Source organism: Mytilus galloprovincialis, chromosome 9, assembly GCF_965363235.1.
Source record: "Mytilus galloprovincialis chromosome 9, xbMytGall1.hap1.1, whole genome shotgun sequence".
Classification (NCBI taxonomy): domain Eukaryota; kingdom Metazoa; phylum Mollusca; class Bivalvia; order Mytilida; family Mytilidae; genus Mytilus; species Mytilus galloprovincialis.
In genome coordinates, this window is record NC_134846.1 from 64,845,476 (window position 1) to 64,871,698 (window position 26,223).

Here is a 26,223-nt window from a genome sequence, read left to right on the forward strand (position 1 = left end):
TGTTTTTTCGTTTTTCGGCCATGGTGTTGTCATATTGAGTTTGAATGTCACTTCACATATCTAAGTATAATGTGATATCATAAAGTGATCACTCGTGTCAAACATTTTGAGTTTGAATGTCTCTTCACATATCTAAGTAGAATGTGATATCATAAAGTGATCACTCGTGTCAAACATATTCGTCGGCACTCATATCAAATACCTATTGACTGCCGTTTAAAAGAAACCAATCAGAACCTCGCACAAAATTGTTTTTTGAAACGTCAGGTGTTTTTTTTTTTTCGAAGGTAAATGTGAGGGACTAAGTCATTTCATTTCTGTCGCAAAATTCTATAGGATGCACAAAGTAAACATTTTTTTATTATACCACCGATTGTGCTACGATGTGTCTCTCAACACTTTATGAGATCACAATCGGCTTTTGGTGGGGTTCGTGTTACAGTTTTCTATGTTGTGTTTTGTAAACTGTTTTTGTTTTTTGTGTCTGTTTCATTTTGCCATGACGTTATAAGTTTATTTTCGACTTGTGTAAGCCATATTATCGGACCAAACCGTAACTTTATTAAAAGCCAGTCCACATCAGACTTTCTGAAAGAAAACTTTGTTGATTTAAAATATTTTTTTTATTTAAAAATAATGCTGTTCATATGTGCTATATTTATTTTTTGGCTGCCTAAAACACAATACGTTTTAATGATTCACCTTATATTTTTTTTATGTAATGGCATTTTCGTTTTCGGGTATTCATTCTTAATGAGAAGTTGACCCGTTAAGCTATGATACGCTTGGTGCATTTGAGTAACACTTTTTCTATTTGAATTATTTGTTGACTCGTCAGCTGTTGAGTTAATGAGTTTAGGGATGTCTATGAGCCAGAAATCTACTCTGTCTTTGTACATATCTTTGTCAGATGATATGGTTACATCCAATATCTGATAAGCTTTGTTACTCTGTGTATATGGTGACCAGCTTGGAAGTATCTCATCATTCGGATCTCTAAAAAAAGAAGATATAAACGGTTAATGACACTATAGGGATACTTTTCAAGCGTGAATACTTTTTTTATTGATTTTTTTATTCAAATTTTCATTTTACATTTTTTTTCAAGGTGGTAATGCAGAAAGAAAAACAAAACAGGTTTCTAACGATCATTGGATATTTGTGGCGTCATCGAAATGACCTCTACGTGTTTCTGTGAAAAATGCAATTACAGTTTGGTCAATGTTCTAATAGTATTTGTACCTGCAAGTCCCGACTACCGATGTTTGTCGGTATGAACCATATGTATTATATAGATATGTGTCTGGTACCTGCACTGCTAAAAATAATCCTATTTTTCATTTATTAACTCTACCCCTGAAGATGCATGGTATAATTACCACTGGATGGTAAGCAAGCGTCAACAAAGCAATGCATCCATGCATATTGAAATCTCAAGTTTACATTACAAGATTAGACACCAACTTACTCAGATAATCAGTGCTTAAATGGAATTCGTACTTTTTTTGTACATACAAATCTGCTTAATTTTATACAAGAAATATGTAATCTATTTAACTGTCTGAATATGCGCTGCAAACAATAACTTTGGTTCCTTCTGATAGCAAAGAAACCTTTTTTATCAAGATTTATACCTACCCGTATTTTGCAAAGTTGGTCCAGTATTTCATCACAGTTAAGCTAAGTGTTAAATCTTCAGATGTGTTTGAAAGGAAATTATAAAATGGAAAGAGTAATGGTATTTCTGATGCATGGCTTGCTCCTTCAAACCACAATGGTACTCTTTTGCTGAGGATAGTTCTTTTGGTACTTAAATATTGAAATGTCTTTGATGATGGAGTTCCTTCAGAATGAAAATTTAAAGTTTCAACAGTTTTACTGTAGAAATAAATATCCCCATAATAGTAAACGCTGTTCATACTGCGGTATAGTCCTAAGGAATAACCATATTTTTGACAAACAGCAGGTGCTATTTTAGCGTTGTTGTTGTAGTCGTCCAAAGCCATTGTTGTTGCTAAGTGATCACACAATATAGATCGAGGAATTCCGAGATCTATGTTAAATCGATATGCTTTTTGTAACCTTGTCAACGGATTACCCAGAAGTAAGGAGCCTTCAGAATTAACGTTACCAACAATCATGTCTAGTGAACGAAAAAACATGTAAGCTTCGGAAGACCGGTTCTTCAGAAGAATTTTTGGGTGGTCCATAAGCAAATCTCGATCTACCCTTGGCGCAAACACGAGAAAATCGTGAGGGTCTGTAATTGGTAAACTGTACAGGTAGTTGTACGCAGTTTGGACATCAGCGGCCGATTTATTTTTCAGACATTTTATTTCTACAGACTGCTGTGGAGACGTACACTTTAGAACGTTTATAATCCTGTTTGTGTAATATGTTATATTATATTCGGTTGCGACAAAGGAAGTTGATACCCCACTTTGTGCAATCACGCGGTTAAATAAACCTTTATTCTGTGGAATCAGGCTATGTAAAGAAACACTAAAACCGCCAGCCGATTCTCCAAATATAGTAATGTTACTAGTATCTCCCCCAAACGCTTCAATGTTGTCCTTAACCCATTCAATAGCCATTTTCTGGTCCCAAAGTCCATAATTTCCGACAGCATTTTCGTTCCCAGTACTTAGAAATCCAAAAACACCAAGACGGTAGTTCACTGTGACTATAATGACGTCACCGACTGAAGCCATGTATGCACCATTATATAACATTCCTGTGCCAGAAATATACGATCCTCCATGAATCCAAATCATTACAGCCTTTTTGGCAGCGGACGAAGATTTACTGGTTGGGACATAGATGTTAAGAAATAAACAATCTTCGGATATGGTATTGTTAGGAATGAATCCACTTACTATTTCGGAAGGTTGTCCCTGAATACAAGCACTACCAAAATATGTAGCGTTCAATGTTTGATTCCAGGAACCAAACGCAACAGGTTTTTGAAATCTTAGATCTCCCACCGGTGGTTTCGCAAATGGAATACGCCTGAATTCATTATAAGTGTAGTTTTGAGGACCAATAACCTTAAACTGTTGCAAGCCAGTTATTTTCCCTATTGAAGTATCTACGGTTACCGTGTTCTGACAAACTACAAGCGACACATACAGAACAAAAATGAGTAAATGCAGCATACTGATTTGTCTGAAATACAAATTAATCGAAATGTAAAGGATGATAGCATCTCTATGGGTTTTGATCATTGTTGAAAGCCGTAAGGTGACCTACGTGTATAGTACTTTCTACTTCCTCTGGTCTATCGTAAAGAATTGTTTCAATGAAGTTTTGACTACATCCCTCTTATTTTATATATGCATATGTAATATAAATAGTGCTAAATTTAAGGCTTATCAGAGGTATAGGTAGTTAAATTATGTATATATATAGTTTTAAAATGTTTTCATCAATACGTAAACATTATTTAAGGATTTTTTGAAAGATTTAAAGCTTGTCGACTATTTTAAGTTTGAACAGAGACCTACAGAACTAAATATATGAATGAGTTACAGTGACACAATTAATAAACAACATTTGGTTTGTCAGGTGTAGTTCATATATACTTTGTGGTCCTATTCTTCTTCTTCGAATCCTTCTTTAATTGGTCGTCTTCTGTAAGCCTTACTTGAAGAACATTTCTACGTACAAATTGCTTTTATTGTGAATTTTGGAAGGGCAATCAAATCATGTTGTATCAAGGTCACTGTGCGTAATCATACATTATCAATACGGACTATTATCTGAATACATATTAAATAATGTTACCTTTATCAACAAAACTTTTTGCACAGAGGCATACTTTGGAGGGGGAATGGGACCCGCCCCCGTATATGATACAATCGTAGACTTTTTGGTAAGTATCACTCCAAACAGTAGCTTGCAACACCCACTTTTTTCAAAATCAAGGATCCGCACTTGCCTCATTAATGTTCAAATCAATAAACAAACACAAAAAAAAGATATAACGGACAATGACAACGATAACCACATAATTACAGGCTCTTGGATACTAGTACATAGAATATATCAAAGCATACTAGTAACTTAATATTACTGCTTTACGTCTATTAATTAAATATACGGTCCTTCAGTCTGTCGATACTTAAATGTGATGTCTTTATACTAAATCCATTGTATGTGTACTGAAGGATATTTTTTTTTGGATGTATTTTATATTTTTACTTATTTTTTATTTATTTGTTATAGGGAACTAATAAATGCGTGTACTGTAAGATCGGTGCTTTTTGTCGTAAATACATTTATAAGTTATTTCTATGTGCTGACAATGACTCTTGCCATCTTAGTGTTACACCATTGTCTCATATTCGGGAGTGTTGCACACCCGTCACCCGTATTTAGCATACCGCATTCTCCATGTTCCTGTCCAAAGACCGAAGCCTGTAATTTAGTGGTCGTTTGTATATAGTTTTTTTTTTTATTGTTTTGTACATGAATTAAGCCTTTAGATCTATTTTACTCGTTTGAATCTTCCTTTATAGCGTGCCAAGCGGCATGTGAATTGTTAATTATTGAAGGCACGTAACTAAAGATAAATAATTCATACAACGTCATTTGGTCTCTGGCGAAAGTTGTCTCATTGGCATTCAAACAACATCTTCTTATTTCTATTCTGATTTTAGACAAGTATATAAAGACTGTGCACATGGTGGGCCTAAACATGTTTTGATTGCCCTAACCTGGGACAGCGATGTAAAAGTACAACATAATAGCAAACTGAAGAAATCAGTTGAAATGGCTTGACTCGTCAGACTAACACGAAGAATAAACAAAACTAGCAAATATAAACCCAAATTAATCTATCCGCGGCTACTTAAAGCTAAAATAAAGCCAATGCCAACAATGTGTACATCACTTAAAGCTGCAATAAAGCCAATACCAACAATGTGTGCATCACTTAAAGCTAGAATAAAGCCAATACCAACAATGTGTGCATTTTAGATAGTTGTATCTTGATGAAATAATAACAATAATACCAATGATATTTGATTAATAATTGTAATGAGCACGAATAAAACATCTAGCAACCAGATATACTAATAACATAATAAGACATGTATATATACAACTTTTACAACCATCAGATTTAAAAAAAAAAATAATGAAACTTAGACTATTCAAAATTTGTTTAATTAAGAAAGCATTGTAAACAAATTCCAAAACACAAAATTTACGAAAAAAACGCTGGTAAATGTGTCATACATTCAGCAATGATCGAATGTAACTTGCAGTTGACATTTTCGTTTTTTTCGTTTTCCGTTCGTTCATTGTATATAGACGATTTAAATTTTTATGTACACAACACGTGTGTTTCAGCTACATTTGTTATGTTTGCTAGAGTCCAAAAGTTCTGGGAGCTTAAACATTTGGTTGCATAAGAAGCAAAACAGTCTTAAGTTACCAAAAATACACTCACCTACCGACAATGACTAGTTGCTTTAGTAATACAACTATGATAGCTGATAATAAATGTTAATGTGACGAATTAGGACATACAAATGAAGATATGGGGATGATAGTCACAAGACAAAACCGAATGAACTATACAGTAACAATATAAACACCTTCATGGCTGCTCTACTAAATGTCTTAACAGAAAACAAAAAACAGAAATCCACACTCAACATTAATTTGATTTAAACATATTTATTTATAATGGATTGGGAAACAAGTTATTTCAACTTAAATTAAATCTCTTTTCTCTTTGCGTTTGCGAAAGCTGTATTGTTGCAGCTTAGCCTGCTCTTAAACGAAATCTACAAGGGTATCTTTTACGTGCAAAAAGAGTTGTCTCTCAGATACTTAAGCTAATTAAAGGCTAAAAACATTATTAATAAAAAGATCATTGTATCAGAGACTAAAATCAACTAAAACATCCCAGGAATTTAGTGTTTTAACGTCATTAGACAGTAAAAGAAGACATGCCTAGTTGTCTCATTGACAATCATACCACATCTTCTTTTTTATATGACTAGTGCAAAGCCAGAATAAAAGTATAGACAGACAGTAGGACAGTTAGGATTTAATGTTTAAATAAATATATTCAATATTATATATAGATAAAGTGATCTTGTTTATATTGTGATCTATTTTATGTCTAATCCATTACATAACATTTACTCATATCTGCTAATCATAACCTCTCGTATTATCGAAGCGGCCATATTTTTTTTTTAAAGAAGTATGAGAAATATCTTGTAATATAATACTTAATAGCGAGTTATTTTTTTCTTTCATTTGTCTTAATGAATATTACTTTTACTGTTTAGTCTGTTTTTGTTTATATCAATGTTACGTGTCTCTGTACTTATACATCCCGTCATTGTGTTATTAACTATGGTATTTTTGCATTCTTGTCTTTCATTATTGCTAATGTGCTTTGTCTATATACCTTGTTGTGCTTCTTTGTTATCAATTTGTTTTTTTAAAAGTGATTAAGATCATAACACAATGTTGACTGCTGTACCCCTAATTTTGACATTTTTACCTATTATGTCCGTTTGTTTTGTTCACACATCTTTGTCAATATCATGTCATTTTATCCGACTGTCATACAAGTGAGAGGTTTAGCTAGCTATAAAACTAGGTTTAATCCATCATCTTCTGTTATCCATTCGTTTGATGTGTTTATGCTTTTGATTTTGCCATTTAATTAGGGACTTTCAGTTTTGAATTCTTCTCGGAGTTCAGTATTTTTGTGATTTTACATTTTGCATGCCCGTATTTACATTGTATTCTATAGTAACATTGTAGAATCTTGGTGTTGCTGATAAATCATTGAATTGTGCATTTCATTTACACAATCCCTCAAAAAATGTTTTTCATAGATACATCAATTTTGTTTGAAAATTTTGATGTACCTGTAGAGACCCGAGTGTATCATCGACCAATTAGTAAGTATTGCTGTGTTTACATGCATTATCATTAATATGGTCATATTTATAAATTGACTACAAAACATTGAAGGTTCAAAATACCAAGGATTTTCTACCCCTCGAATACATATCCTTAGTTATATTTGGCGTTCCATTTCGAAATGTTGTTCCTCAATGGTCTTTAACTTCGTACTTTATTTGGCAATTCAACGTTTTTTATTTGACCAATCAAAGTTTTTAACGACCTTGACTGGCTATACACCCCTTGTACTGTTGGTATCTTTTTTTATCCGAGCAGTGACTGGTGAGTTTTTTGTAGACGTCTGGCGTCCAAAATCGTATATTTTCGTTCTTTATGTTTTAATGTATTCACCATAAGGGTATAAGGTGATTATAGCATTAAAGAAATATTTTTGAAACCAAAGGATTTCATAATCATGATGTATAAACCAATTTCATACACCAATTGAATTTTGGACACTTATTGGTCTCACAACTACAAAAGTATACGGTAAAAAGTATGGACTATGAAGCTGAGACGGGAAATCAAGGAATTTGATTGGGCGAGGTTTTGAAAACAACTGCCAAGTAGATAGCATGCAATATTTGTATTAAATTTCAAGCTCTCAATAGTTGAATCTACTAATAAAATGAAAGTAGAACTTTTAAAATTTGGTCCGTTTAAACCGCTTTTCTGGATCTTCATATAATTATTAAAAAAAAAGAAGATGTGGTATGATTGCCAATGAGACAACTGTCCAAAAAAGACCAAATGACACAGATGTTAACAACTATAGATCACCGTACGGCCTACAACAATGAACAAAGCTCATACCGCATCGTCAGCTATAAAAGGCCCCTAAATGACAATGTAAAACAATTCAAACGAAAAAACTAACGGCCTAATTGTGTACAAACAAGAATGTGTCCATAGTACATGGATGCCTTACTCACACTATCATTTTCTATGTTGGACTTCAACTTCATCAAAAACTACCTTGACCAAAAACTCAACCTGAAACTCGCACTATCATTTTCTATGTTCAGTGGACCATGAAATTGGGGTCAAAAATCTGATTTTTTTAAATAAGAAGGATCATATTATAGGGATCATGTGTACTAAGTTTCAAGTTGATTGGACTTCAACTGTATCAAAAACTACCTTGACTAAAAACTTTAACCTGAAGCGGGTCAGACTGACGGACGAACGAACGAACAGACGAACGAACGGACCTACAGACCAGAAATCTATCGTAGGTAGGGCATACAAATGAACGAAAAACAACCGTAAAACATGTACACAAACGACAACCACTGAATTACAGGCTCCTAAATGCTAAACAAAAGTTTGAAAGCAAAAGGATGCATTAAAACCAGGATAAATGAGAAACTATTTAGTTTAGTTTAAATACTAGTTATTAATGAAAAATTACATCAATAAAGTATTACAATGTTACATGAAATTCGTTTATGGGAATCGGAAACAAGTTTGGAAAACTTTTATAATTCTGTCTCCCAGGAGCTATTTGATGAAAAGGGATACTAGTAACTAAATTCATATAAGGACGACTTTGACTGAATAAGTAGGAACCTTAATTACTTAATAATTTCAAAATTTATCAACGGAGAATTTAAGAAACTAAAAAAGCTACATGTACCATTTTATTTTATAGGGGGTATGGGGATAGGGTGGCTAGAAAATTTTATCCGGCATTTTTTAAGATGAAATCTCTGTCTTGCCTTTTTATTTTTCAATCTATTTAGTTCTGCCTCTTTTTATTAGTTTATCCTGACTTTTTTTACGTAACTTGTCATCCTGCTTTTTCCCTTCAAAGAATCTCATCCTACCTAAAAAAAAATAATTAACATTCCTGTCCTGCTTTTTCCTAGCACCCATAAATATCAAATTGTAGCGCCCTTCGGATATAAATAAGGTCAGTAAAGAAGCATTGTCTATATACTAATCTGATGATAACCTGGGGCCTAACAGTCAACTTGCAGTGTAACATACACCGTGTTACACAATAAGACTGATGATAACCTGGGGCCTAACAGTCAACTTGCAGTGTAACATACACCGTGTTACACAATAAGACTGATGATAACCTGGGGCCTAACAGTCAACCCGCAGTGTAACATACACAGTGCTACACAATAAGACTGATGATAACCTGGGGCCTAACAGTCAACTTGCAGTGTAACATACACCGTGTTACACAATAAGACTGCATTAAGATAATGATACATATGAAGACAAATGGTTTATTCAGGACTTATACAATAGAACTATCTGGATTATCAACAGAATACCCTTTACCAGACTGAATCTAATCATAACCGATGCATTTACAGGGTCCGGTGAGATGGTTGTCGCATCTAATTTTGGAAGAACAAGTGGTCGTTTTGTAGTTTTTGGTAGTTTTTTTGATGGTGTTGATGTCGTTGTTGTTTTTGTTGACGTTGTTTTTGATGTTGCTTTTGTAGATAATACTGTCGTTTTTACTGGTTGTACTGGTTGTACGATTGAATCGGTTGGTAACGGTGAAGGATATAGATATTCTTCATGAAGCCAGTAATACATCCTGTCCTCGAACAGAAAAGAACCTGTTGTTGGCTGTAGCTTCATTTGAATATATTCTTCATCGTCTGCATTGTATGGCGGCCATATTTGTGCGTTAGAATTTGGGTTTCTGAAAAATGAAAACTGTTCTTAAATTGACTATAACCAAATGTATAAGTCTAAGCAAACATTCTAATTACTTAGTACAAGTGTTTAATTTATTTAAGCACACGATAAGTTAACTAGTATTGCATTAATTTGATCGGTATAGGTTTTCTTCTCATTGTTACAGGCCGAACAGTTGCCTCTAATTACATTCTCTTATTTGAACTTTGGTTGATAGTTGTCTCATTGGCAATCATACCGCATCTCCTTTTACAATGAAATCTTGGTTCTTTAGCACAAATAAGGATACGTTTTGATATTGGATATTTTAATTGTTAACTTAAACCGTTCAGCTGGCATCCATTTAAAAAAAAACATAGTAAAGCGCAGTAGTTCACACGAGAGGAAAACTCTAAAGTCAAAAAGCATTTTGCTAGCAATTATATAATGACATTTATTTAATCCCTGCACAATTGCAACGGTTTATATCTTTCTTTATCGCCATTATTTTAGATTTGGACTTTTTTTCAACTGAAATAATACTCATTCGTTAAACTTTACTTTTGTTCTATAATTAGAATAGAATAGAATAGAATAGAATATTTTATTTACCAAATTAGGGCCCCAGGAGGGCATATGATACAGACAATATTATTATAAACAATAACATATGCAATACACACACAGTAAAGATATGTAACAAGTGTTATAAAAATTATTAGAAATGAAATACTACTTGAAATACTCGCCCTGATTTGATGAAGTTACTGTACATTTGTATAGTGGATTCAGAAATGAAATACTACTTGAAAATACTCACCCTGTTTTGATGAAGTTACTATACATTTGTATAGTGGATTCAGAAATGAAATACTACTTGAAAATACTCACCCTGTTTTGATGAAGCTACTGTACATTTGTATAGTGAATTCTGCGAATGCTATAAGTTCGTCGGAAATAGCAGCTGGATCAATCGTTTGATAAGATTTAATTCCTAGTAAATATACAAGAGCATCATTTTGAACTGTTCCTTCCATCCAGGTCAAACTTGTTAGTACGTCATCCAGCGGCGATTTTTGAGACCAGAGGCAAAAATAATTATTTTGTCCGAGATGATAGTCGGCATGATCGTACATCAGCTCCGAAATTGGTGCATAATTATAAAAATCTCCAATTAATCTTAGAACATTACGGCTTTGCTCTGTTTCGTCACTTGAGGTGTATCTAGTGCATATATTATTTATTATCTTCTCTTTATTTTTTGTTGGCAAGTGAGAGTCAGCAATGGTTGGGACAACAACATCGCAAAGAACGGATCTCGGAATGTTCTTATTTATGTCAAAACTGTATTGTGTTTGATAAGGAATAAGTTGTTCGTAAACCTTAAGTGCATGTTCGTTTTCAGATACTGTTGTCAATAGATCAACGGGTAGGATCTCTGTAAAGTAAAGGTCTTTGATAAAATCGTTATCAAAAACTGGTCGAAAATCAAATTCAAGTTTCAATTTAGAAAACCCATTCGCGGTAGCAACTGCTGTTTTTGTCTCACTGATTAATTCTGCTTCAGTTTTAGAAGTTAAACAGTCATAAATTTCCTTTGATTGCAACAACAATTTTGAATTGCTTGGACATAACCCTCTTGTTAAAGCTCTCGCAATGTTCATTATGAAGCCAAAGTTTTCCCCAACGACATTTCCATACAAATGAGAAACATCAGAATAAATCAAAAGTCTTTGAAAATTTCCGTCATTTAATTTATGATGTGCTTGTAGAGTGGCAGATACTGCACCGGCACCGAAACCTGCAAGTGTGATTTGATCAGAATCGCCCCCAAAGGCATTTATATTTGCTTTTATCCATTCTATTGCCATTTTCTGGTCCCATAATCCAAAGTTTCCAGGAATAACAGAATCACCAGTTGAAAGGAATCCAAAAACACCTAATCGAAACGCTACAACTACGTTAATCACGTCTCCATACAAAACCAAATCTGACGTTGGTATAAGTCCTCTCTGGCCAAACTCGAAGTTGTCTCCTGCAAACCAAATAACTACTGCTTTTTTTGTGTTCACTTTTGCATTTGATACCGGAACGAATATATCTAGTAAAAGACAGTCTTCACTGACATCTGAACTTGGAAGAAAGCCTGCTAACTCTTGAATTATAGCTTGGCTGCATATTTTTCCTCCTGGTTGTGTGCAGTCTTTTGTACCTACCCAAGGTTTTACTGGTGTTGGTTTCTTGAATCTTTCTGGTGGTTCAGCATAAGGAATTCCATAGAAACTTTGAAGAAACATGTTATTTATAGACATGGACACTCCTTCTACACTCCCCGTTGTTGTTGTAACAACCAGAGTATTCGTGCTTGATTGACTTTTAGACAACATTGGATACAACACAACCAAAAACACAACTCGAAAAAACATCTGTAAAACATTTAATTACACTTATTTCAATTGCAGTTGAAAAACAAATAAAAAAGCAATACTTTTAATATTGAAAATGGAAATGGGGAATGTGTCAAAGAGACAACAACCCGACCATATAACAGACAACAGCAGAAGGTCACCAATAGGTCTTCAATGCAGCGAGAGAAACTCCCGCTCCCGGAGGCGTCCTTCAGCTGGCCCCTAAACAAATATATACTAGTTCAGTGATAATGGACGACATACTAAACTCCGAATTATACACAAGAAAATGAAATTTAAAATCATACAAGACTAATAAAGGCCAGAGATTCCTGACTTGGGACAGGAGCAAAAATGCGGCGGGGTTAAACATGTTTTTGAGATCTCAACCCTTACCCTATGATACCTCTAGCTAATGTAGAAAATTAAACGCATAACAATACACACAGTAAAATTCAGTTCAAGGGAAATCCGAGTCCGATATCAAAAGAGGTAAAAAAAAGAATGGTCAACAATAATACATCGCTCAAGATGAATAATTATCTATTTTAACATAACAACTAATTTCAACAGTAAAAACAAATAACAGAAAATTGTCCAATTTGAAACAAGAGTGTACAGGTTGTCCTAAGCTTCAGACTCGACATTCACTAAACATGCATGCTGAAATTGACATGGTTATTTTTGTTACACAATCATAAAAATTAAAAGTTTTGAAATCGATAGTTGTCATCGTAGAAAATACTGCTGTTCATGTGTGTATGTTATCAGAAAATTTGTGTGATTCTTATTGCTCTAAAGAAATGTTTGAAAACAAACAGAACGTATAAAAGAAATCGTTAATTCGCAAAAAATAAGTCATTGGAATGCTACTGCAATACACATTCTGAGGTCACATAGGTTCATACAATACTCAGTCCGGCAGTGGGCGGAGCTTTAAAGCGATATCTGTATAGTATACAGATACAGCATAGCGATATTTGTAGGGCTGTATCTGTATAGTAGAACATCCAATTGCAGGATAAATTATCTTAATTGTCCTAATCAGAATCGAAATAATTGATGCAAGCTATACTTTATTGTAGTTTTAACATGGGTAGGCATAATAATCGTGTTATTTTAGATTGTAAAATCACCAAATGAGACTTTTTAGCGAAATTTTTACTTATTTTAGTTATTAACTCGATGGCTCCTTGTGGAAACAGGAGTTGCTTACCCATTCAGTGAACCTTAGTTCCATCGCTGGAGCTCATGGTGCTCAATCTTTAGTTATCTGTGTATTGTTTGTGGGCTGTAGTTTCTTGTGTGTCTTTTTGTTTTGTTTTAGTCATTTATTGATCTGTTGGTATCTGTTCCCTCTTTTCTATAGGTATTTGACTATTTCTATTGTTTGAATGAATGATAAACATCTGTTTTTAATTAGCTATTCAGTCTCTTTATTAAATACACGTATTTACGATTACAAACAGTCCTTATAAATATATATACTTCAGAAGGAAAAAGCTTTACGTCTGATCCTAAAAATATTATTAGTAATGTTATCATACAATATGTTCTATTTTCGGTGAATGAGCAGGGGCAAATCAGCAGGCAGGGTTTCTAGTCCCTTTATATGCATATTTCAAATGCATATTTTAATTTGTTCCTTTATTTCGTCCTTTGACAAAATTTTCCTTTATTTCCAATCTTTGCAAAAAAGTTTTATTTTAGATAGCGAAAAAGTGTAGTCTAACTAACCTCTATGGTTTCATGTCTAGTACTGTGTAGTAGAAATTACTTTTTATTTTGAAACTCATCTCTTATCGGTAATTGGAAACAGATGCAAAATTAAGAATCGGTGATCATCCACTTAAATTGGAAACGGTCGATATTTGGGCCAAGAAGCCAAAAAAAATTCATTTAAAAAAAAGGTTATAGTGTAAAGCGAGATAAACATGATTTTAAAAATATGCTAAAAAAATGTTCTTTATAAATTTTCAAAAAAAAAAATCAGTTAAGAATAAATATATAATATTTGGATGATGTTATTGGCGGATAAATTCGTCATCACGAATGTTTTCCTGACTCCTTTTAAATTATATAAATAGAGAACGGAAATACTTGAAATTATATCAAACAAAGATCATATTTATTTCATATTGAATATACATGTGCACATATATATATATGATACGACCGTGATAACGGGGCTTGCATTTCCTATCATGATTTCCCAGAAAAAGTGTTACTGCTTAGAGGAAACTATTGAACCAAGAATTCAAAGTGCGTCCCTTCGAAAATTTTACGAACGGCATGACTATCTGTATGACCGTTATAGAATATCTGTTTCACAAAAGACGACAGATATGTTTCAAATTGTTTTTACCACAATTTCGTTCTCTTTTCCTCGAATTTGATCTACAAAACTATATTTATCCCGTGGTTTGAACTTAATAAGTCAGCAAATATTTATAACCTGGCCACATTCTGTATGTGTCTGTCCCAAGTCAGGAGCATGTAATTCAGAGGTTGTTGTTAGATGCTGTATCTCATATTTGTTTTTCGTTCATTGTTTTGCACATAAATCAGGCTGTTATATATCTTTCGTTTGATTTGCTTTATAATTGTCATTTCGCTGACAATGCGGTATGGGTGTTGATCATTATTTAAAACCGTTCGGTGACCTATAGTTGTAATCTTCTATGTCATTTGGTCTCTGGCGGAGAGTTGTTTCATTGGCAATGAAACCACATCTTCTTAATTTCAAATAACATGTACAAACATATTTTTTTTTAAATTTTAACAGTATGAAGCATACTTAGTTATGGAACTATTTTGCTTACCTTCGTGTTTTGAATGAACTCAAAAAGAAATGTCACCCGAACATTGAATCTAAACTCAATTTGATAACCGTACCGCATGAAGCATAACAATAACGACCAGCATGACTGAAGTTTATCCAAGGCTTAAATTTATATTGTGCGAGTACTGGTTTATATGTATTCTTCTCATTCAAACATTGAAACATTACTAATTTACACTAGTACACAGTCCTTAAAAGTATGACAAAAGAAAATTGGTAAAGGCGACGGATATATAGCGTTGCGTTCAAGAAACAAGAAAAGTCTACCCTATACTCTTAGTGGACTGCACATGACATTGAAACTTTCTTGGATGTAGTAACCAAAAAGTAAACAAAGAATTAAACAAATCAAATAGCTAAACAAAAAATTGATATCAAAAGTATAAAGCAATCAACTTTACAAATCATAAAAGTGTCATATCATTCAAAATCTAGTTAAGATTTAAGACCATTTCCATATAATGTTTAAGCCTCGTTAGTAGCATTCGAGCTAAAAATATGGTGTTTTCTTTCAGTGCATTTAACAACTAGATCATTATTATAAAATCAATATTCGATTCTGTAGATCTTGTATCATTGTATTTCTACTGCTGTAAATCCGATCAACCACTTTATCAATTATTGTTAAGTACTGTTTAGTTTGGGGGGGGGGGGGGGGGGGGGATACCTTAAAAATCAATTTACAAGAAAAAGAAGCTGTAATCAGCGATGTGTAAAAATCCAAGATACAAGATCATTTACATGACCTCCCCCTTTTCCCCAAAAAAAGTTGTCAATGTCAATACCTTAGTATGGATATATTTCACAAGAAAGATATAGTACAATGGTTCTTAAAACTCGTTAGAGTATTTTCAAAAAGATTTCATATTTGATCTGCAGGCTCAACATTCATTGTACCAGAAAAAAATTTGTTCATTGTATTGTAAATTTCTGTTAGCCATTATTTGGAATTTTATAACACTCATTAATTGTACAAAGAAAATATTCGTCAAACTTGTTTTGGCGTATATGGAAGGTTCGGTTGCAGCTTGATAATTTTGAGTTTTTGTGTGTATCAGTAAGCAATGTTCACATCCGCCGATCGGTTATTTCCTATTTACCAATAGTTTGAAATTTACAACACTAATCGTACACGACAATATTCATCAAACGTTTTTAGCTTCTGCTTCAGTGTGTATAGATTATAACATGCCCTTTTCCATATTGGCCCTGGTATCATCCCGAGACTCCCATGCATATCGGCCTCGAGGCTTTAGCCGAGGGCCGATATGGGTCGAGGGATGATACCCGGGCCAATAGGGAAAATACATGTTATAATCTTTGTATCACATATTTAAGTTCTGCAGAAAAGAGAAAAAAGGTCAATTATAACAATTTAATGAAACATAAAGGCAAACTCTGAAACATTTTATCACAAACGTGAAGTTAAGGACGCAATGACGTCACGTCATTTGGAATCAGGGCACAATATCAATATACTGTTTTTTGCCCCGGGCAATTTTGAGGTTATTGCATATGCAAAACCTAAGGTATTCATAACAAATATGTGATAAACACGATTTCTCGATATCAATTGCATGAAACGACGCAGTATTGGTCTGGTTTATACTCGTATTTCTTCGTATTGGTAATTGTCCGTAAGCATGATAGACAACCAGAAATCGGTAGTTTGTTAAACCTCCTAAATTACATGTAAATATGTCTACACCGGGGTGTATTTTGAATAAGTTAGCTATAGAAACTACACCGTACTCGTCATGACCGTTATAGAATCAGTCTAACTCTTACTTCAATCTATTCCTGATCAATCATATAACGACATGCACGGCATCTCTTTGGTATATACACTTTATGAATATTTCAGGAACTGATTTTCGGCTCTTCCTTGACATCATTTGCGAGTATGGTCTTCAGGAAACGATGATAGTCCGTCGGAAGAGGACAATAAATGGCTGACCCGTGTTAAGAGAGAGCCATATCTCTTGCGCGTTAATTAAAGTCACTCTTGTAGATTTCGAAAAAGTGGAAAGGGATTAATATAAGTTGCAAAACTTGTTTCCCAATCCACTATAAATAAATATGTTTAAACTAACACTTTTTTCTGATAGACTTCTGTAGATACAAAGGTACACAGAAGAACATAAACAATTTACAATAATACAAAGGTACATATGCTTAGGAAAAAAACAATAACTACAATTATAGCGATACATAAATATGTTTACATGCTAAAATTATTATTTTGAAAAAAATTAGGCCTTGAAATATAGGGAGAAGGGCGATGGTTGACTGAGAAAATCTTCTTCTGCGTTTATAATTCTAATAAAGTTTAGACGCAAATAACAATAAGGATAAAGGGAACGATTAACAGTATACGAAGGTCAGACTTTAAAATGTTCATGTGATTGTTAAGGCTTTCTGTGCTGGTTTCAGTGATGGTTTCACTTGTTTCTCTTGTTATCTTCTTGATGGTCATGTCTGTCACAGTGCTGATTTGTTGAGGGCAATGAGTGGAAGTAACTGGCATCCGTCCTGACGTTGATGTCAAATTTGTACGAGGGATGCCAAGAAAATCTGGAACAGTCTCCATCCAAAACTGCATGCGGTCTTTATACAAACTGTGCTCTTGGTGTATGCTGAAGTTGCTACTAAAATGCATGTAGTACTGGTTTCTGATATCATATAAAGGCCAGATATTTAAGGACTCGTCTGCAGGACAAGGATTAGGGTTTCTGTAATTAAATATAAAAGGATAAAAATATCAATTATGTAAAAGTAAATATCAAACAATTGATATAAGACATAAAAAAATGTAAAACAGCACATTATTGATGTCATGCGTTCTTATCGCTTTTTCCTATTCATCTTACTCGAGAACGCTTAAAACCAAATATTTGAAAATTTCGAAATTTTTATTTCAAAGTTAAAATTTTGAATTTCAATTTTTTCAACGTATTTAAACTTTGATGTTTATATTCAAACACAGTTATTACAATTCTAGAAGCAGTGGATATGGAAGCAAATAATTAAAGCTAATTTTGGCATTTTATATTAAAAAATGTTTTTTTATTTAATCATTACTAGTGTATGGATTAGCATTTAATATTAAAGAATTTCATTCGGTAAGAATATGAATGTTGACAAAAAAAAAAATGGTGTTTTCCATGTTTTAGTTTCTACGACACTGTCATATTAAGTCGAATTTCAAGATTTTAGAAAGTCAAAATTTCAAGGTACTAAAAGTCTAAATTTCGAGATTTGATGAATAGTTAAAATTTCGAAATTTGAAAAGTTAGAATTTCGAGTTAAAGTCGATATTTTCAGGTTTGAAATGTCAAATTTTTGCTTTGAAAAACAAGTTCACTGCCAATTTTATGTCTACTATGCTCCTAATTTTAGGCAATAAGTAAACTCTGGAATTTATGCATATTTGGTGATTTATTCTTGATATAAATTCGTTTCCTAATTATCTTTCTAATATTACATGTATGAATATTCATTCATTTGACAGATCTTCAAATTTAGTATACTAAGTGTATTTAAATGTAATTTTAGTAGGTAAAAAACAGAATTAACTCAAACTTTTTTCATGTTTTTGGGGTACTACAAAATATTAAAAAGATTTTTTTACAAGTGATTGTATGCAATTAAAAAAGAGGAAAGATTCTATATAATAATTATAATATTTATTTGAAAATTTGTACACTTCACTAGTCGAGCTGGTTTGAACTGGTCAAAACTAGACAAAATTCAGAAATTGTTCTTTGCTCACACCATTTTCCAATTTTTGTATTGGATAAGTAAATTTTCTTTGTTAACAGTTCTACAAGTTGTGATATCAAATTGATTTTAACACAAATTTCCATTAATTTTTCATATTTTTAAATTATCATTTGATGCGTTTTAATATAAATAACATATTTTATTAGTGATTTTATTTCCGGTCTCTTTGGGAGAGTTATCTCATTGACAATGATACCACATCTTCTTTTTTATATTTAGGATGAAAACTGGGCCCTGTAGTTTTGCATTGGTAAAATTCATTTTTTTTCTTTTGCTCATACATGTATTCAAACGTATGTTAATTGCAGTAATAAAACGAAATAGTTGAAGTACTCAGTATTTATATGAAAGATGCACGAGATTTGACTTTGAACTTTCACGTATGAAACCGTTTTTTACAATACTTTGGACAGCGGTTATGACATCCTAGCTAAGATCATCCTCAAATAGCTTCGATGTGCATGCTGAGACATGTCGTAAGTTGGTCCTAATTTTATCATAATTTCTGTCCTAAGAATATCTTATAGGACCGATCTTAATAGGACAGTTTCGATAAACATGTCCCAGTTCTCATAATGTTATTATGTAACAAGTATATTTTTATTTAAATGAATAAATTTCCATTATTTACTTGCATTTATATTTTAGGCATTAAGCTTAATGCCTGCACACATTTTTCAGGATTTAAGCTTAAATCCTAGGATTTAAGACTAATGCCTAACATCATTTAGGCAATAGACTTACTGCCTAGGCATTAGCTTATTGCCTAGGATTTAAGCTTAATGCCTAATTTCACTTATTGCCGCTAACATATACACTGTTATTAAGTTTGACCCTTTGTAAAATCTTTATGACTGTAAATTCCCTATAGATTTTTTTAAACTACTTGATTGAACCAGTAAAACATCCATCAATTTGTCTCAGTATACCATTGTATAAAGTCAACAGCATTAAAGATGCAGATAAAATAATCTTTGCAATCAGGTCACTGAGCCGGGAGGATTTGCGCATGCCTTTCTTTACTTAAAATTGAGAATGGAAATGGGGAATGTGTCAAAGAGACAACAACCCGACCATAGAACAAACTTGTCTTTTTCAAAGTTTAAACTATCTTATTACCTACATTTACACGTATAAATATATTTGATTTGATTTTGATTTGATTCGTACCCATAAACAACAAAATTACTCCAGTACTTCATGAATGTATCTCCCAGATTTGTTTCTTCTGCCCTGAAGGAGAATCCATAGTCTATGATGACATCTCTCAATGATAAATACATAGTAGTTGTACCCGGCGAGGGTACCATGTTCCACAAACTTTGCGCAGGATTGTCCAAAGGGTTGACAACGGAAAACAATCCTAAAAATCGGCTGTTTTCAGTATTTGTCAAATCATGGATGTTCAGCATATTTATGATAGGCGAATAATACAAGATATCTCCGATCAGTCTAACAGCATCCCTGCTCTGTTCCAGGGAATCATTTTTTGTATAAAAATTGCAAATTAGATCTTTAAGGTCTTGTCTATTTTCAAAGAATAGACTAACAATGTGTGTAACTATTTTGTTACAAAGCACAGCTTTTGGAACACCTTCGTTGACATTTATGTTGTATTCATTTTCAATTTCAGAGACGAAGGTCGTGAACTTAATCATTCCTTCGGCTGAAACACACAGACTTAAAACATCCACGGGAAGAATGGCGTTAAAATTTGCTGTTTCTAAAATGAAATCGTTATCTATAACAGGACCAACAGCAAATCTTAATGATTTCGATGTTGGATAGATGCTATTTACTGCATCTAGAAGTTCTGTAGCTGGTTTTGTTACAAGACAATCGTAAATTTGTTGTGAAGTAAAATTAGCATCTCCAGACGTAGCTTGACAAGAGTGTTTTGCTAGCCTTTGGGCAAATTCTTCAGCATCTGTGACAATAGCTTCCTTTGAATCCGGGTAACCCGAATGAACAACGATACGATGGATTTTGTCCTTGTTTAAAGAATTTGCTACCTGTAACCCGACAAATATAGCACCGATTTTAAGCCCAGTCAATGTAATTCGGGAGGAGTCACCACCAAAAACATGGATGTTTTCATTGACCCATTCTATAGCCATTTGTTGATCCCAAAGACCAAAATTCCCAGGAATGATGTTATCTCCAGTCGATAAAAAACCAAATATATCAACTCTGAAAGAAACATACACAAATATAGCATCACTATATAACCCTAAGTATTTAAAAATTGTATAAACTGATGTTTGTACTGTTCGGAAATCTCCTGGTATCATTATGACAACGGCCTTTTTGTTGTGTTCTGATAAAGATCTTGGGACATAAATATCAACGTATAAACAGTCCTCGGTGAGTTCTGAGTTTTGAAGCTGTTGTTTCAATATGTCGGAAATAGCCTGCATACATAGTTTTCCTGGGTTCATTGCATTCAATGTTGAGTTCCGTTTATTAGCTATTTTTTGTGGTTTCTTGAACCTTGCAGGCTGCTCTGCGTACGGAACTCCATAAAATCGATAGATTTTCGCTCCATTGAATGGTATTTCCTTACCCATTACTACACCAGACGGCGTGTTAACAGTGACTGGAATTTGACAATTCAGGGTGGTAAAAAGAACAGGAATAACTACTATCTCAAAAACACGTAACATCTGAAATTATAAAATATGATAAATTTCCGTTACACACATATTAGCAGTGAAGTATGTAGTTTGTTTAGTTTAATTTTCGGAAGGTGTATAGAACTTTTTTTTCAAAAAATGTCAAAGAGAAGAATGTACTTAAAAATAATTCTGTAACTAAAAAAACAACGGAAAGCATAGAGAATTTACTGTATAATAACGAGAAGGCTTACAAGGAATACAATTCACGAACTCACGCAATCAATACTGATAAAACAATATTATCTGGAGACGATATGATGTTAAAACGCATTCTTGTGGGTAGCAATTAGTTACCAAGTTATAGTAAGTACCACTTATCAAGGTTCTGGTATGTTTCTATTATCAAGGTTATTGTATGTACTAATCATCAAGTTTATGGTATGTACCAGTTATCAAAGTTCTGCTATGAAACAATGAGCAAGGTGTTGGTATGTTCCACTTATCAAGATTATGGTAAGTACCATTTATCAAGATATTAGTATATACCAATTATAAATGTTATGGTATGTACCAATTATCGAGATATTAGTATACACCAATGCTATGAAACAATGAGGAAGGTGTTAGTGTGTTCCACTTATCAAAATTATGGTAAGTACCAATTATCAAGGTTATGGTATCTTACATTTATCAAGATATTATTATATATACCAATTATAAATGTTTTGGTATGTACCAATTATGAAGGTTATGGTATGTACCAATTATAAATGTTATGGTATGTACCAATTATCAAGATATTAGTATATACCAATGCTATGAAACAATGAGCAAGGTGTTAGTATGTTCCAGTTATCAATATTATGGTAAGTACCAATTATCAAGATATTAGTATATTACAATTATAAATGTTATGGTATGTACTAATTATCAAAATATTAGTATGTACCAATGATAAAAGTATTGGTATGTACCAATTATCAAGGTATTGTTATGTACCGATTATCAATGTTATGGTATGTATTAATTATCAAGGTTATGGCATGCACCAATGATCAATGTTATCGATTGCAGCAATTTTCAAGGTTATGGTATGTGCCAATTATCGAGATATTAGTATATACCAATGCTATGAAACAATGAGCAAGGTTTTAGTATGTTCCATTTATCAATATTATGGTAAGTACCAATTATCAAGGTTATGGTATGTACCAATTATCAAGGTTATCAATTGCACCACTTATCAAGGTTCTTGTATGTACGAATTATCAAGCTTCTTGTATGTTCGAATCATCAAGATTTTTGTATGTACCATTAATCAAGGTTTACGATTTACCAATTATCATGGTTATGGGATGTTCAAATTATCAAGGTTATTGTTTATACCAATTATTAAGTTTATGGGATGTACCAATTATCAAGGTTTAGTTATGTACCAATTATCAAAGTTATGGGATGTATCACTTATCAAGGTTCTGTTATAAAACAATGAATAGTTACCAAGTTATAGTAAGTACCACTTATCAAGGTTCTGGTATATTTCTATTATCAAGGTTATTGTATGTACTAATCATCAAGTTTATGGTATGTACCAGTTATCAAAGTTCTGCTATGAAACAATGAGCAAGGTGTTGGTATGTTCCACTTATCAAGATTATGGTAAGTACCATTTATCAAGATATTAGTATATACAAATTATAAATGTTATGGTATGTACCAATTATCGAAATATTAGTATACACCAATGCTATGAAACAATGAGCAAGGTGTTAGTGTGTTCCACTTATCAATATTATTGTAAGTACCAATTATCAAGGTTATGGTATGTACCAATTATCAAGGTTATGGTATGTACCAATTATCAAGGTTATGGTATGTACCAATTATCAAGGTTATCGATTGCACCACTTATCAAGGTTCTTGTATGTACGAATTATCAAGCTTCTTGTATGTTCGAATCATCAAGATTTTTGTATGTAGCATTAATCAAGGTTTACGATTTACCAATTATCATGGTTATGGGATGTTCAAATTATCAAGGTTATTGTTTGTATCAATTATTAAGTTTATGGGATGTACCAATTATCAAGGTTTAGTTATGTACCAATTATCAAAGTTATGGGATGTATCACTTATCAAGGTTCTGGTATAAAACAATGAATAAGGTGTTAGTATGTTCCACTTACCAAGATTATGGTATGTACCAATTATCAAGATATTAGTATATACTAATGATAAAAGTATTGTTATATACCAATTATCAAAGTATTGTTATATACCAATTATCAATTTTATGGTATGTATTAATTATCAAGGTTATGATATGATATAATGAGCAAGGGGTTATCATGTTCCACTTATCAATGTAATGGTATGTACCGATTGTTAAGGTATTGGTGTGTACCAGTTATCAAGATATTGGTATGTATCAATTATCAAGGTATTGGTATTTAACAATTATCAAGAAATTGGTATGTACTAATTATCAATGTTATGGTATATATTAATTATCAAGGTAATGGTTTGTACCAATTATCTAGGTTCTCGATTGTACCACTTATCAAGGTTCTTATATTTTTTTATTTACATTGTGTCATAGATCAAATTTATTCATTCAGTGTATGTTCACTTGTTTTTGTTACTATGTCTTTTGACTCAGTTGAGCAATTTCGATTGATATTTTATAATGTGTCGTTCTGTGTTGTGATGCTTCTCTATTGTTTCAAATAAGGGTGAAGGTTGGTGCCTATTAAAATTTTTAAACCCGCTGCATTTATTTGCACCTGTCCTAAGTCAGGAACCTGATGTTCAGTAGTTGTCGTTTATTGATGTGTTTCGCGTTTCTTGTTTTTTATCAATAGATTAGACCGTTGGTTTTCCTGTTTTACACTAGTATTTTTTTTTGTGCCCTTTATAGCTTGCTGTTCGATGTGAGTCAAGGCTCCGTGTTGAAGGTCGTACTTTGATAATATAATGGAACTTTATGGTACTGTCATACAAGTAAGAAATGCCTGTTTTAAGTCTGGAATATGACCGTTGTTTTCCATTCGTTTGATAAGTGTTTTTTAGATTTTGACTTTGCCATTTGAAAAGGTACTTTCTGAATCTTCTTTGGAGTTTTTATTTTATTTTATTTTTTTATACTTTTTGTATTTCTGTGTTGCATGTTTATAGTATCGGTTGCTGGACCCCAATCATTGTCATAATAACCTGTTATGTCTGTTTGACCAAATTGTCAATAACTGTCATACACGTTTGGGTTAAGTTAGCTATAAAACCATGTTAACCTTGGAGAATTTTTGTTGCATTTTTTTCATTTTTCATTGTGAACAACTGACAGTAACTTTGGTTTTAACCCTTTTGCGTTCAGCCAATTTAGAAAATAAACTTAGAGAACATGCTTTATCCAAAGGTCACAAAATAGCCATTTTGGATCCATATGAAATATGTTTGATTGAATTGGTAGTAGTCTAGTCTACCATTAACATAGTGAGAGGGGGGAAGCATTTTTCGTTCAGAAATTCTGAGTTGAGATAATATATAATTGTTTCCAATTCCATCATTTTATGCAAAAATAGGAGGATACATTGTCTATCTTTAACAACATATTGAATTCAATGAAAATCTATGAGTTAAAATTCTGAGAACGCTTTTCAGCGATTTTATTGGACGTTCTTTGCCCAATGTGCATTATATTTTTTCATTCTCATTGACTGATATTTTACCAGATAAAATGTTAAATGAAATATTTATTCCTCATTTCTAACTGAATATTAAAAAAGAAGATGCGGTAGATGAATTTCAGGTCAAAGTAGTCATGTGTAAATCGCCCAGTTTTAAGTCTAAGTATTTATTCAAAATAATGGTTAACAGTGAGTGTTTTGGTGGGATTAAGGCCACAGCAAATCTATTGCTGTCTACAATCTAATTGGCCCCCAATCAACAAAAATGCTTACCTTAATTGTATTGAGATGATACCCTCCCTCGAAGAGGACACAATGAGAGGATTTTCTAATCTGCCAGTGCGTGTTAATCTCAATATTGTTTTGATGACTTGGTACAATTTTATAGACAAGGTTCGTGGTCATTAAATGGGGATTAAATATGAACATGAAACTGAGACTTATTTGCGGTGCTAAAAATGAAAAATATCAACAGCGAAGGATTAGCGGATTTCACGATATCATTTTTCAAATAGGTGTGACATTTTCTATAATTTATCATATATAATTTAAGCTTAATTCGTAAACTAGTAGAAATATCTGACCACCGTTAACATTATTATTTGGAAGTGCTTGCCTACCAATTTTGTTCCTACAAGCAGTCGATATGTCGTTGGAATCACATTTGCACTTTTTTTTTATAAACCTTGCATTGCTGATATTTTTCCTGTTAAACTGTTCTGCTCCTCTTATATAACTTTCATGATGACAGGCAAAAATGTTAGAATCAGTTTTTAAAAAATGGTAATTTGAGGACAATAATTCCTTTAGAGCGTCAGTCTTATATGATCTGGATGGGGTTTGCAGAAGAGAGAAGATATACAATGCCCTAATGATATTATGAATAGAGACAAATAAGCAAAAAGGAAAAAGAATAGAAAACACTGTGGCAAATAAAAGAATACATTGATACAATACTGATTACAAAATGAACAATATATAGAATAAAGAAATCATATAATTGCAGAAAAATTAAAAATAAAATCATTTTTATAAGAATTTTACGAATAAGTTCTTTTTTTTTTTAATAATGACAAATATCCTATTTTTTATTACAGAACCTCAATCCAGAATCTCATCTATATCAGTCATGGTGACCATTTGCTTATTACAATTTTATTTATCTCGGTGCGAAGATATATAAGTATATTTTAGGTAAAAAACATCAAAGTATATTGGCAAACATTATATTCAGAGACAACTGCATGTGGACCGTAACACATCATCATTTAAGTTTTGTCCAGATGACGCCTTTTCACTCTTTTATCGGGATAAAT

At 32.7% G+C, this 26,223-nt stretch overlaps 2 protein-coding genes and 1 long non-coding RNA gene across 4 annotated transcripts; all 3 read right to left on the bottom strand.

Moving 5' to 3' along the window:
- Positions 1-642: 642 nt before the first annotated feature.
- On the bottom strand, positions 643-5,522 carry LOC143045640 (fatty acyl-CoA hydrolase precursor, medium chain-like). Of its 2 annotated transcripts, none has more exons than XM_076218265.1 (3): positions 5,453-5,522; positions 1,639-3,165; positions 643-996 (listed from the first exon to the last, which is right to left on the bottom strand). In XM_076218265.1, exons 2-3 carry the CDS (start codon positions 3,153-3,155, stop codon positions 699-701), a joined length of 1,815 nt encoding a protein of 604 aa, XP_076074380.1. In that variant the 5' UTR covers positions 3,156-3,165; positions 5,453-5,522; the 3' UTR covers positions 643-698. The 2 variants fall into 2 exon arrangements, with proteins under 2 accessions (XP_076074380.1, XP_076074381.1); XM_076218266.1 differs by having other exon boundaries at positions 5,457-5,507.
- A 3,637-nt stretch (positions 5,523-9,159) lies between these two features.
- Positions 9,160-14,936, bottom strand: LOC143045639 (carboxylesterase 4A-like). The gene is made up of 3 exons (XM_076218264.1): positions 14,807-14,936; positions 10,468-12,002; positions 9,160-9,601 (listed from the first exon to the last, which is right to left on the bottom strand). Exons 1-3 carry the CDS (start codon positions 14,882-14,884, stop codon positions 9,178-9,180), a joined length of 2,037 nt encoding a protein of 678 aa, XP_076074379.1. The 5' UTR covers positions 14,885-14,936; the 3' UTR covers positions 9,160-9,177.
- Positions 14,937-16,908: 1,972 nt separating this feature from the next.
- Positions 16,909-25,297, bottom strand: LOC143045642 (uncharacterized). Its single transcript, XR_012968988.1, has 3 exons — positions 25,181-25,297; positions 19,780-21,272; positions 16,909-17,558 (listed from the first exon to the last, which is right to left on the bottom strand). It is a non-coding gene; the product is annotated as an uncharacterized LOC143045642 (long non-coding RNA).
- Between the last annotated feature and the right edge of the window lie 926 nt (positions 25,298-26,223).